Source organism: Genypterus blacodes, unplaced genomic scaffold (genome assembly GCF_046128005.1).
Source record: "Genypterus blacodes isolate CSIRO-AG114 ecotype Tasmania unplaced genomic scaffold, CSIRO-AGI_Gbla_v1 ptg000028l_1, whole genome shotgun sequence".
Classification (NCBI taxonomy): Eukaryota; Metazoa; Chordata; class Actinopteri; order Ophidiiformes; family Ophidiidae; genus Genypterus; species Genypterus blacodes.
The window spans coordinates 2,135,516-2,147,571 of record NW_027466841.1 but is presented as its reverse complement, the minus strand read 5'-3'; the positions used below and the strand labels follow the sequence as shown (position 1 = coordinate 2,147,571).

At 43.5% G+C, this 12,056-nt stretch overlaps 2 protein-coding genes across 2 annotated transcripts; both read right to left on the bottom strand.

Moving 5' to 3' along the window:
• Positions 1-101: 101 nt before the first annotated feature.
• On the bottom strand, positions 102-5,005 carry retsat.2 (retinol saturase, tandem duplicate 2). Its single transcript, XM_076144087.1, has 11 exons — positions 4,817-5,005; positions 4,274-4,456; positions 3,538-3,779; positions 2,777-2,978; positions 2,480-2,677; positions 2,277-2,396; positions 1,997-2,135; positions 1,618-1,727; positions 1,324-1,493; positions 1,049-1,208; positions 102-925 (listed from the first exon to the last, which is right to left on the bottom strand). The coding sequence occupies exons 1-11, from the start codon at positions 4,974-4,976 to the stop codon at positions 777-779; spliced, it is 1,833 nt and encodes a 610-aa protein (XP_076000202.1). The 5' UTR covers positions 4,977-5,005; the 3' UTR covers positions 102-776.
• A 525-nt stretch (positions 5,006-5,530) lies between these two features.
• Positions 5,531-11,961, bottom strand: LOC142993468 (glycylpeptide N-tetradecanoyltransferase 1-like). The gene is made up of 12 exons (XM_076144216.1): positions 11,570-11,961; positions 9,842-9,965; positions 9,089-9,233; positions 8,800-8,918; positions 8,447-8,538; positions 8,201-8,317; positions 7,844-8,014; positions 7,617-7,725; positions 7,143-7,313; positions 6,842-7,006; positions 6,610-6,747; positions 5,531-6,510 (listed from the first exon to the last, which is right to left on the bottom strand). The coding sequence occupies exons 1-12, from the start codon at positions 11,671-11,673 to the stop codon at positions 6,490-6,492; spliced, it is 1,476 nt and encodes a 491-aa protein (XP_076000331.1). The 5' UTR covers positions 11,674-11,961; the 3' UTR covers positions 5,531-6,489.
• Between the last annotated feature and the right edge of the window lie 95 nt (positions 11,962-12,056).

Below are 12,056 nucleotides of genomic sequence, written 5' to 3'. Positions count from 1 at the left end.
AGTAAGTGCCGTCAAGTCACCTAAATGCTGCGTTCAGGGGCTGCGGTACTTCGTCTCCAAGAATTTACTTGAGATAAGTACAAAATAGTAGGACAGAGATCTTTGCAGTTGATGTGCCAAAAGCCCAAGGGGTTTTATTCCTTTGTGACGAATGTGACACACTTCTTGTTCATTTCCATTAGCGTGGCTCCAAATGAATCAATCAAGCATTTTCAAATAGTTTAACCACCCTTAATGTAATAGTCTCATATGATATTGCCTCGCCTGACATCTTTTAACAATAAAATGCAACCAATTTATGGTTTTCGTGCCTTGTTTGTACACAATGAAATCCCAATAAACATTCTGTAAAAATTGCCACACAATGAATTTCATGGCCAGTAAAACAAAAGATGGCAAATAAGTGCATGTTTGCAAAAGCATTTGCATGTAGAGCGCCAACATGAAAACATCAAACTTTTAAAGCTTAACAATCTTATTAGTCGGATGTGCGTTATCTTTTGGTTTTGCATTCAAAGTTACATAAAAATTACAAAACAAATGGAAGTAATGAAGCATGAATTACAGTAGGTATGCATGTGGCAAAAGAAATATTAATCGGCATCTCCTCAGTTAGATTGGAACATCCAACATGAGATGTGCACTTAAACACACATGGCCACCTTGTGCTGTGACCCTTTGAGCCTCTTTACATGAGGTTTGGAGGAGTTGGAGCTCACATGTTGGTTAAATCAGTGAACAACTGTCAGATGAATGCAGTGGCATATTGGAAGTCCTTATTCCCCTTTCAATTTGCTTTTCATGAATTTTGTTTTCTTTGCCAAGGCGATGGCGTCCATATGCAAGTTGCGATTGAGAATGACTGAGCCACAGGTTAGAGCTCCAGCTAGAGCGCCAGCAAAGCCGCACACAAACACATCCTGGCCTGTAATACAAAAGAATAAGAATCATTTGTGATCATGAGAATAAAGCTCTTTCAGAATTTATGCAAAGAAACGATACCGGCACCTTGTGCGGGGTTACGACACTGAGCTATAACCACACTGACCTGTGATGTAGAGGTTCTTCAGTGGAGTCTGGGGTCTCACTGTAGCGTTGAGTTCAGGGCTGAAGCGGGCGACACCATGGTCGGCCCCGTAGATCTCCCCTTTGGGTGCTCCGATGTAGTGGGTGTTTGTGATAGGGGTTCCTGCTTCGATGAACTCGATCTACATGCACACAGGAAGACAAAAGGGAACAAGTCCAAATACAGCATCAGGTTTCACAAGGTCTCTAAAAAAACACGCCATCTGCCAGGTGAGACGGCAAAGACATTTGATGTACCTTGTCCCTGGTAATCTTGGGAAAGACGTCCAAAAGCACATCCAGGATGGAGTCGATGAAGATCTGTTTCAGATCTTTATAGTCAGGGCCTCGGTTTGTCACTTTACAATCTTTCCACTCCTCAAACCACTCATATTTGGCAAAGCTGACCAGACTCAGGGTGGATTTGCCTGTGGAGAAGAGACATAAGGGCTTAATAGCTGAGGTACACTGGAAATAAACAGCACAGATCCATTGTTCTAGGATCAGTGAGGTTGTTTTCTCTTCCTCTACTGCAGACGCTGATATGTGTACCTGGTGATCGTTCCTCCCAGGTGGAGTCTTTAGCTGATGGAGAGGCTACAAACAGGAGTGGAACACTTTTAGCCGACTCTTCCCTCTTTCCATTCAAGTAGTTTTCCACCCTGAAGAAAACATAAATATACAGAAATCCTTACAACGACCTTCTTAGCAGCACATTGTCACATAATGCATGTTCCACTTTCATTTTATTTCCTTTCATCCTACCATTACAAGCTGAAATTATTTTATGTTGTCTTCCTGACACAATCAGTGCAAATCAAAGTCTGAAGTTTGACCTTTTACACGTTAACACAATGTATTATCAAACTCCCTGATATACTATCATGAGCAAATCTTAAATGAAAGTAAGGAAGAAAAGCGGAGAACATACAGTTCATCAAAATTGTTCTCAGTAAAAATCCAGAAGTTGTCTGCTTTCAGGCCCAGCTCCTCCTTGGTTCCATTCAGACCCAGGAAAATACTCAGACCACCTTCGCCATTTTTCATCAGGCTCAACTGCTTCTGTATGGCTGCAAGGCAAGACAGAACATCACAGCTTCATCAAACAAAAGCAATTATAAAACATCCACTTCTGCGCACAGGTGGTTCGCTTATTCTGAAAAGTCATTTCCCTCAAATGAATTCCACTAAAACCCAGCTTTCTTCCTAACCTGGCATGGCCTGGAGCTCTTTGGGCAGCAGCTTCTGGTAGGTGTTGAAGATGCCAGCATTCGAGATGACCATAGGGGCATGAATATGGATTTCCTCCTGGCCTTTCATGACACTAACGCCTGAAACCATGGAAACGAGAACAATGAGTCATCTTGTCTCTGCAAACCTCCACTCAAAGAAAACAATGCAAAGTCACACCCACCATAAGCTTCTCGGGAGTCATTGAACAAGATACGGTTGACAGGAGCACGGGCCAGAACGGCGCCACCAGCCTTCTCAATGATGGGGATCATGTGGTAGGCAATCTCAGTAGCTCCCCCCTTAGGGTACCAGGCGCCATTCAAATAGTGAGCAACCAGCAGACTGTGCATAGCAAAACTGGAATCTTTGGGCATGTTACCTGCAGATCACAACCACAACACGTCAATGACAGACAGCTACACTACAGAGAATTCATGACTTTCCCAAAAGGGACCAATAACCTTCCAGCCTAGCTCACCATAAGTGCCAAAGATGTAAGTAAAAACCGCCCGGAGGTCCTTGTTCTCTGTCAACTCATTGACCACATCCGTCAGGCTGCGGGGCGCAATTTTGAAAAAGAATGAGAGACGTTGTGCCAGACCAGTGAAGACCAGGAACTTTGCCAAGGGGATTGGGCAGAGCTTCAGCATCGCCAGGAGCCAAATGCCACGCCCGGCTTTCTACAGACGCAACACACACACACACATGCTGGCCAACACGTACAGGATGGAGGAAGACCGCATACATGTTGCAACATTATTACATAATATTTTGATCACGACTCAACATTTACTCCGACCTTTGATTTACAAACCTTTGAGCTTTAAATGTTATCAGTGACACCAACTGACTAGTGATATTTAGTGATAGTTAGTGATTGCTCCAAGGGAAGGGTTCTTGGAAAAAAGACCTAGATAAGAAAATATGGCTTTGTAATATTGCGTTTGAAGCTACAGACACTCAATATTTAGTAAGGTTTAAGTCGTGTTGAAAAGGCTCCAAATCAATGTTTACACTATGATTTCACATTAGTATTTGCTGACACTGACAGTAACGAGCAGGTCTATAGTCAGTGTGAAGAACCAGACTTGATTCACAGCACTGCTCTGTAGCTTTGAACAAGGAGGATTCTCCATCTGAGCAGTTCACAGACATTCCCCAAAACAACAATATTCAGTAAATGACAGGAATACAGTCAGTAAACAAACACATCCGGGCCTCCAAAAGAAACTCTCTTACCTTAACCAGCTTCAGGTACTCGTCGATAGCCTTCTCCTCTCCCGGGAAACATTTCTTCAGCTCCTCTGGGAAGCGGGTCCTGCCGCTGTAGATGGGGTACACACGCCGGTTGTCAGGGGGTCCCAGCACCACTTTGTCGTAGGGATTGTCCAGAGGCTCCCACTGCAGCTGTCCATTGGTCATCTGGTCCAGCATGCAGCTGAAGGGCTTGTGGTCCTGCAGGTCACCAATGTAGTGGATTCCTGAGGCAAGAGGGTAAAAATAGTGACAAACAGCAGGTTTGATGTCAGAAGGCAGCATGAGAAAAGAAATATACCCGTCTGTAGATATTTATTTATCTGGCTTCCATCTTCACAAATTCTGGGGGTGGTTATGATCTGACAGAAATATCTAAACTAAAGAAAATCAAGTTCAAGGTCAAACACATGCTATCTTAGAAAGCATTCAGCAAGAAAACAGGAAACTCCTGCCCAACCAGAACTGTATGAACTCTCACCTACAGCTGCCATGTTGAGTCACAATGTATGTTAAAGTTGCATACTGCAGGTTTATTATCAGATCATAGAACAGGTTACATTTACAACAACTATCCATGCATGGAATGAATGAACAGAATGTATCATTACATCATCTTTCCACGTGGTTCTCAGGTTTAGGATTTAACTTTAATTATATTTCATGAAAAATATAAAAACTCCACAATACAAAGACACCCACACAGGGCCGATGTGCTCACCAACATCAAACTCAAAGCCCTTCTCAGTGAATGTGTGGCAGCAGCCTCCGGCCCGGTCATGCTGTTCCAGAACCAGGACTTTCTTCCCAACTTTAGCCAGCAGGACTGCGAGTCCAAGTCCACCGATTCCACTGCCGATGACAATGGCATCTAGGTTGTCTGGTACTTTACCGGCCACAAAACCTGATGATGCAGGAGTAAGAGGTCAAACACACTGTGGTGTACATTCAGTGATTCCAATTCAATGAGAACATTCTGAAGGAATCAAACACAAGGGACAAGACAATGAACTATGCAGTGCAAATAAAAGTACAGAAGTGTAAATAGTTTGATATTTTTGATGAGTTCATGCACATTCATAAAATACAATGATGTCATGTTGTTGATGTTTAATAATAATAGTTATCTATTAGCAATCAGTGCAACCAGTGTTAAGTTGAATCTGGGGGGAGATAAAACGTTAAAAATTATTTTTCAGTTATTTTATAATAAAAAATTAGACATCAGTTGACACCCTGCGGTAACGTAACTCCTCCAGCTCACCCTGCTTCAGCACTTTGTTTTTCTCTTTCCTGTTATGAACCATCGGCTTCAGCGCTTCACGGGTGTCCGCCTCAAAGGGATTGGGCCCGGAGGAGCTGAAGACATATTTGAAGAAGAACGCGATCAAAGCAGCACATATTATTGCTACGGCGACCCACATAGCTGCAACCAACTTGACCCGAACTTCCGTGCAATCGCTTCCGCCTTAGGGTTAAGTACTGCCCGGTATACTTGACAGGTAGCGGAATGGACCAATAGAAACGCGGCTTATGGCTTCAACCAATCAACAGTCGACGGACAGTTCATCAGTCCATCTCATTGGTTTAAAGGGAACACGTGTGTACAAAGAACAAAGATCGTATTGTCTGATACTGCCCAAGATGCTAGCTAAGGTTTTACTTTGAGCTTTAAACTGCTTCTTCTAAATATTACACAGAAACTTTTTTTACTTTTTAAATTTATGGGTATGAAAGTTTATGTAGTGTCTCACGTGTAAACAGAAAAGCTGTTAAAACTGTAACTATGTAGACAAATTAGGTGTAGGTGTGGAAACATGATTCCACTAACTCGACATAATCTTATTTGCTTATAAATAATATGATCTAATATATATTTGCTATTTTAAAATAAAGTTTGGTGTCTATGTTATACATCAGAAAACAATAATAAAATTAGGTATTCAGCAGCAAACCCCAGACAAAGACCATGCAGAAGTCAGAGCAACTTCTAGATTTTATTTTTGCTCAAAAAAAATTCACCTGTATCTTCACATTCTTTCCTGCATCATAACACAGTGAGACCCATTCTTTTACATCTGCTTGCAATTAGAACCAACATTGTACATAAGAAACACTTTTGGTGGGTCATTTCCCCAGAACCACCCAACCTGCACCGAGTTCTGAACTGCTGACTGCTTTCAGGGTCAAATGTCAAAAAAGAGGCGTCATTGCAAATCACATCCCTGCTGATTAAAGCACATGGCAGTTCAACCGGTCCATACTGATTCTTCCCTGCCCCCCCAAGCGAGCTGGACCAGTTGTAGTCTGTTTTATGTTCTTCTGAATGGGGCTTCTTTTTAAGCAGTAAGCTGGCAAGTGGGTGATAAACATTAATACAAGTAAGTACTCCAGGAGTGCCTTCATCTTCTGCAAATAGTGTTGAAAGACCCCCACAGTGACTGAAGGAGGGGAGAAGGTAGTCATGACAAAAACACAGGGTCAAGCTTGAAAAGAGGATCTTTAACAAAAGACCTCATGTTATGTCCACTTGTGGTATTTATTACCTCAACTTTTTTTTCTAAAATATTTTGTGTGTGTTCAGGCTTTATTTGCAGCTGGATTTGATATTATTTACATGTATTGTGGGTTTGCGGTGATCCGTGCAAATTGCTCTGATGTGTCGGAACAATCGAGACAGCCTTCCGATTTAAATTACAGTTGTTTGTGATGCTAACTACGGCTTAAGGTCCATGTGATGGTGAGAGGAGGAAGGCTCGTCTCTCCCTGACCTCCTCGTCTGGCAGCGGTAGTGCAGGTCAAAGTTCAAAAAAGTAAAAATGGGTGGTGGGTTTCCTTTCCTGAAGCAGGAAGTCATCAGTCCATCTCTTAGGGTGGTCAGTGCGTTGGTGTGGTCTCCTGGCCTATTGGTGACACTAAATACGGTGCGAGGGAACGTCACTGCAGTACCAAGCCGACCTAAGGAGAGAAAGGTGGAAGAGTTATACAGTTAAGAGGTTAGTAGTTCATTAAATTATAGGATATGTCAAGAAATCTTATCCTAAAAAATGAATGTACCTTTTCCGACCCCATGCTGGGACACTTCCAATTGTACAGATAATACTGTAGATTCCCATCTCCAATACCAAACTTAAGCTTCTCCAAGAAAGTCTTGTTTTCCATTAGATCCAGTGCATTGAAGACATCAAACCCTTTCTGCAGAATTTAACGGACATAAACCTAAGGTTATTTAGCTGCGGGGGAAACATTGATCAGAACAGTGAGGTGTGGAAGGAAGAGGAGCACACACCGATTTGGCCAGGATGAGGGCGTCGGACATCAGGTCGAGCAGGGTGGTGGTGGTGTGCACGTTGTAGAAGGAGTATGCCGCTTTAAGGCTGCGGTGCAGCGGGTGGTTCATAATGGTAGAGGGCAGCGTGTAGAAACTCAGGAAATCAGTCACCTTTCCAGCATTCTGTCAAGGAGGACACAATTCACTGTAAATGATCTATTATACCTCCCCTACAACTCACTGAAAGGATGTCAGAAAACCAAACTACTGAAAGCAAAGTGACCATCTTCTGATCTGTGTGGAATATGTTGTTACTCACCTCCACCAGGTAAGTATCGATGATATTCTCCTGAGGCAGCAGCCAGTGCTCCACCTCTTCAGGGCTCATAACAGGCACCAAGTTGAACTGGCTCAGGTACTCCAGGAGGAGGCGATGGACCAGTGGCACATCACTCTTGGTCATCGGCCGCAGACCCTGTGTTTTAGGAGCCTTGAGGACAAAGGGAGACAATGGAGGGACAGAACAAGAGCAGCACACAGCCATTAAACAGGAATGAATTTCTGAACATATTAGCAAATTAACTGCAATTTGTGTCTTTACTTTGGCATTGTTTTGATTTTATTTCTTTTACCGATAGCTGCATACTTACTTTGAATAACAAATTATTGATGACTAGCTATAATAATAATGGTGATGAGAAGGTGATGAAATTATTTATTTAACTGCATGAGTCAGAGGGAGATCAGCAACGCTTTGGCTTATGTGTGTGTGTGTGTGTGTGTTTGAACCAACCTCAGGCAAACGGTACAACTTCATGGTGCGCTGCATAGTCATGTTCCTGCTCAAGTGGGAGAACTTCACCTCGATGAGCTTGCGAGGGTTCAAAGAGCGATGCCAGTACCTGCACAAGAAATGAAGTTTTACTCACATAAACTGACCCGAGGCAGTGACTTAAACAGAGAGAATAAAGGGAATAAAAGGAGGTGTGTTTGAGGGGAGCTGGTCTCTGTCACACCCACCTGCATGTACCCACGGGTTTGGGCAGAACCACTCCAGCAGTGTACACCGCCTGAAAGATGCCCATCAGGTTGACACGTCTGGTGATCTCTCTGATCAGAACCGGGGCGACCCGTTTGGAGCGAAGCTTCTTATGGACGCAGAGGAAATTGATCTCAACCATTTTCTTTTCTCTGAACAAGAACAAAAAAATTAGGATTCTAGTTTTACAACAATATGATGCAATTATAGTCTTGTTATAATAGATAAGGAATAGTTACTGTTTTCAATTTACTTTTCTAATTTCAGTCCATATTGAGAATTTCATATTTTTAAAAATGTATATATTGTTTGTTAAAAAAAGTGATGTGTTCACTTACGTGTCGTAGACACGGATGGCGGCAGGAATGGCACTAATGAAGCCGACCAACTTCTGATTGGAGTTGACTCTGACCCCACAATGCCACTGGGGCAACCAGCCAGGAGGCCGCAGAGCCCTGACAGAGACACAAATCAGTCATTGACATGCCTTATTAAAAAGCGTTCAAAGATAGAGCGTATCCTGCTTTTAAATTTGCCATCTTGGAAAGAAAAAAAAGAATACATTATAGGTGGAAAACAATTACCAGAGCAGGAACTCGGGGGAGTAGTCAAATCGAAACATGTTGTCATCGTCCTCCACATAGTTCTCATTGAGAAGAGTATAAAGCTCCTTGAGCTGGATTTGAGAAGAGAGTGTTCAGAAATGTGAGTATTCTAGTAAAACAAAGTGATGATAAAAGCGAAGAAAGAAAGCAGCAACCACATTCTTCAGTTTGTTTGGTTTACTGATGCGACACATTTGTTTGCTTAAACACAGTACTGTACAATTCATAAACTATTTACATGTGCAGTTCTACACATTGGAGCATCTCTCACAGGTTAGTTACTCTTGTATCTCTCTACTGTGAGCATCATGTTTGTGTTTGGACTTCCTTACCACTGCAGCGTTCCCCAGGTCCAGGGTGTCCCAGCTGAATCCCTGTGGGAGGCTGTATGGCTCCTCTCGAATGTGGTCCTTGTCAGGTTCAATGAAGCCATGTGATGTCACCTTCTCGCCTTAAGTCAAGTCAAAATCAGATATGTCAGAGATGAGGGACAGACACCTGGGAAAAAGGGTTATTAACTTGGATAAGGTTTGTTTGGAATATGAACTGGAATCAAGCCTCCTTAAAATTCCCATTCCTTTTTAAAAACTGAGGCAACACTAATAGCTCTACATGTCATACCGAGCTTGGGCACAGGCTGTGTGTCCCAGAACTGATAACTCCTCCGACTGGCCTCCTCCATGGTTTTAGCCGGGCCTTGGCCCACAGAAAACAGTTCAATGGCCTTTTGGATTTCCTGTAGCTTATCAGCAGGCAATGAATTCACCTGTTAGGAGGGTGAGAAGAAATTCAAATATTAAAACCAAGCGATTTGCAGAGGTAGCTTTTAAATGTAAAACAGAGAGAAACAAAAAGAGACAAAAGCAAAACGAACAAAGCGGCGAGCTAACAAACAAATCATTCATTTCCTCTCCCGTCCGAATGTTATCTGTCCCAGACATGATTTGTCAAGGCGCTAGATGAGATCTGTGTGTACCAGATGACTCAAGATGGATGTAAACAAAGGGCGTCAGCGGAGTTGTGTGCCGCTTCAGACCTCAGTATTGGTTCACGTCGATTTCAGTGCTGATACACCAAAGGCAGAAAAAGGCTCCAGTGAAACGGTTCACAGTGATTCAGAGTAACGGCGTCATGATTTCTAGAAAGTGTTTCAATTTCAGGAAAAAAAGGGGGGGGGGGGTTGTCTTTGTGCGGCATATAGAAAGTTCAAAGATGATCCACTGCAACACAGCTAGAATCTACACGTGAAAAAACACAACACTGTGACAACCACGCTGTCCCAGAGCTGCTTTATGAGTCAATGTGTGTTGTCCGCTGAGTCAATGTGTGTTGTCTGCTGCACCATTTTGTGAAATGATTACTGTAGTATCAGACCTTTGCGAGAGGGTCCTGGGCTAGTTCTGGCGCTCCAGATTTCTTCTTCTTTTTCTGCTTCTTTTTCTTCTTCTTGGCACCGGTGTCGTCACCCAGACCCCCGTCCCCTTCCCCGTCCCCGTCACTGGAACAGGACAGATAAAACAAGGTGTTGGTGTTACTTTATCAGCCCAGTGGAAACTCATTTAAAAGGCTCAGAATGTAATTCAATCTTGGTTCACTTCTCAAATGAAGGATCATTAATACTTAAATAGTACTTTACATTTAGATACTAAATATCTATCCGAGCCTAAACCTGAGTGTTGAGCTGCATTACAGAACAGAGGCCTTCGTCAATGACACATCACCATTCCCATTTTGAATGTGGGTACTCAAAATGAAAGATACAAAAGTTAGCAGGAGCTGGATCCATCATTTGTGAAGACAACAAGTTTATATATAACAGAGAGCAGGCACAAACATCACAGACATTCATCTCCATTCACAGGGAGCCTAGCACTGCCTCACTACACGGCTACATATGGCTCAAAAAGCTCTTTTTCAATCAATAGATTGAGCAGAGAAACATGCGACACCCACTCCCTCTTATCTCCCATCTTCTTGTCTGAAAGCGACTCCATACTTACAGAGGATAATCTCATTAGTGTCCAGGGAGGAGAGGCCGAGCACTGGGCTGTATATGTAACACTGGGACAGCTGGTGAATCACATGACCTCTAGAGAAGTGTGCATATTTGTATATGCATGCAAACACGCATGTACATACATGTGCAGGAGGTCAGGCCCATGACTGACACAATAGACAACAATACATTCAATGGTTTGTTCCACAGGCTTCCACTTCAACAAACCAGTCCAGTTACCAGTCACAGTTTTCCTTTGTGTGTGTGTGGTAGAATTGTCGCTTGAAAAACAGCAGCAGTGAAGTGCCTAATTGCTAAATAAATAAATGAGATCATCACTTCATCATTACAGAAGCTTCACGGTACAATGCGGTTTACGTTCTGAGCAGACATTGCGTTTGCAGTAGGTAAATACTTCCTCCATCAAAATCCGATTATAATTCGGCGTTAAACACAACTAGGCTGCTGCTTGGAGACGTAAAGTATTAGCTAGCATACATACAGGGGGAATTAAACGTCAACCAGGCCAGTAAGCTCCCACTGAGAAGTCAAAATGGGTCAATCAGTATTAGAGTTTGACTTTAGCTGCATCGAGCAGACAATGGAGGTTTGACAGCCAGCCATTAGCTTTCAAGCTAAGTCGCCAAATGTCAACTCGCCATGCCTTGAATCGCATCGGTTACAGGCAGCGACCAGCGGCGTGCAAATATTCTACCACGCTGTCATCTCAACGTGTCGACTGCACGTTCCTGCAAATTACAAATATGCAAAAATATTTCGTGTTTTAACATTATACGCTGGTTTACAAGCGTAATTTAATATTCTTCCACCCCCCCACCGCTATGCTAACAAACGCAAAGCTAGAGGAAACAGACAATTAGTCCTGCCTACATCAGGAAACGAACACATGCTGAGCCAATCGCGACACAGTACCAGCAAGCAGACGCCGTTTTTAACCAATCGGCTTGAAGCAAGTGGGCGGGACGACGTCCACAGGGTTCTCGGACCCGACTGCTCACTATGGCTGTACTTTGCACTAACCCCGTGAAAACGCACTGTAACGCGGCGCACCTCGCACCGCTGCGGGGCCAACAGTGCAGCCTTACCCGTCGTCGAAGTGGTGCTCTTCATTTTCGCAGTCGCTGCAGTGTCCGTGGTCCTCTACATCTTCTTTCTCCGACATCAGTGCTGTCTCATTCTCATCCGCCATCTTCGACCAGGAAGTGAGGCGCTACCGCGTGCCTCCGACGCCTTTAACCATCCCTCCTTGCTATTGGCTCAGCGCGGTGATGGAAGCGTCTTCGCTGCGTAGGGGATGAAGCACACACACACTAGGGGGTTGTTGTTCTCTGTAATGGAGCAACTCCGCATGTCTACAGTGTCCACGAGTCTACAGTCAAACGTGGGATTCGGTCATTTGTGTGTGTGATGTTAATTGTTATCCGCCTCTGTCTCCGTCAATCTCTCCCTGCATATGTCAATTTATCTCCGCCTCACACACACACACACACACACACACACACACACACACACAAGCCATTAGATCATGTGATCTTGTCATGGGGTGTAAAGGGAAATACTGTTTATCAGTGA

Bases quoted from the DNA above. Each gene is read 5' to 3' on its own strand.
- retsat.2 (XM_076144087.1), bottom strand. From the start codon at position 4,976: ATGTGGGTCGCCGTAGCAATAATATGTGCTGCTTTGATCGCGTTCTTC. The intron at 2,678-2,776 runs GTGAGCTAGGCT...TGTGATCTGCAG, and splicing joins TTACATCTTTGGCACTTATG to GTAACATGCCCAAAGATTCC. The intron at 2,397-2,479 runs GTGGGTGTGACT...CCATGGTTTCAG, and splicing joins TGACTCCCGAGAAGCTTATG to GCGTTAGTGTCATGAAAGGC.
- LOC142993468 (XM_076144216.1), bottom strand. From the start codon at position 11,673: ATGGCGGATGAGAATGAGACAGCACTGATGTCGGAGAAAGAAGATGTA. The intron at 8,318-8,446 runs GTAATTGTTTTC...TGTCTCTGTCAG, and splicing joins TCCCCCGAGTTCCTGCTCTG to GGCTCTGCGGCCTCCTGGCT. The intron at 7,007-7,142 runs GTGAGTAACAAC...CCTCCTTGACAG, and splicing joins TCGATACTTACCTGGTGGAG to AATGCTGGAAAGGTGACTGA.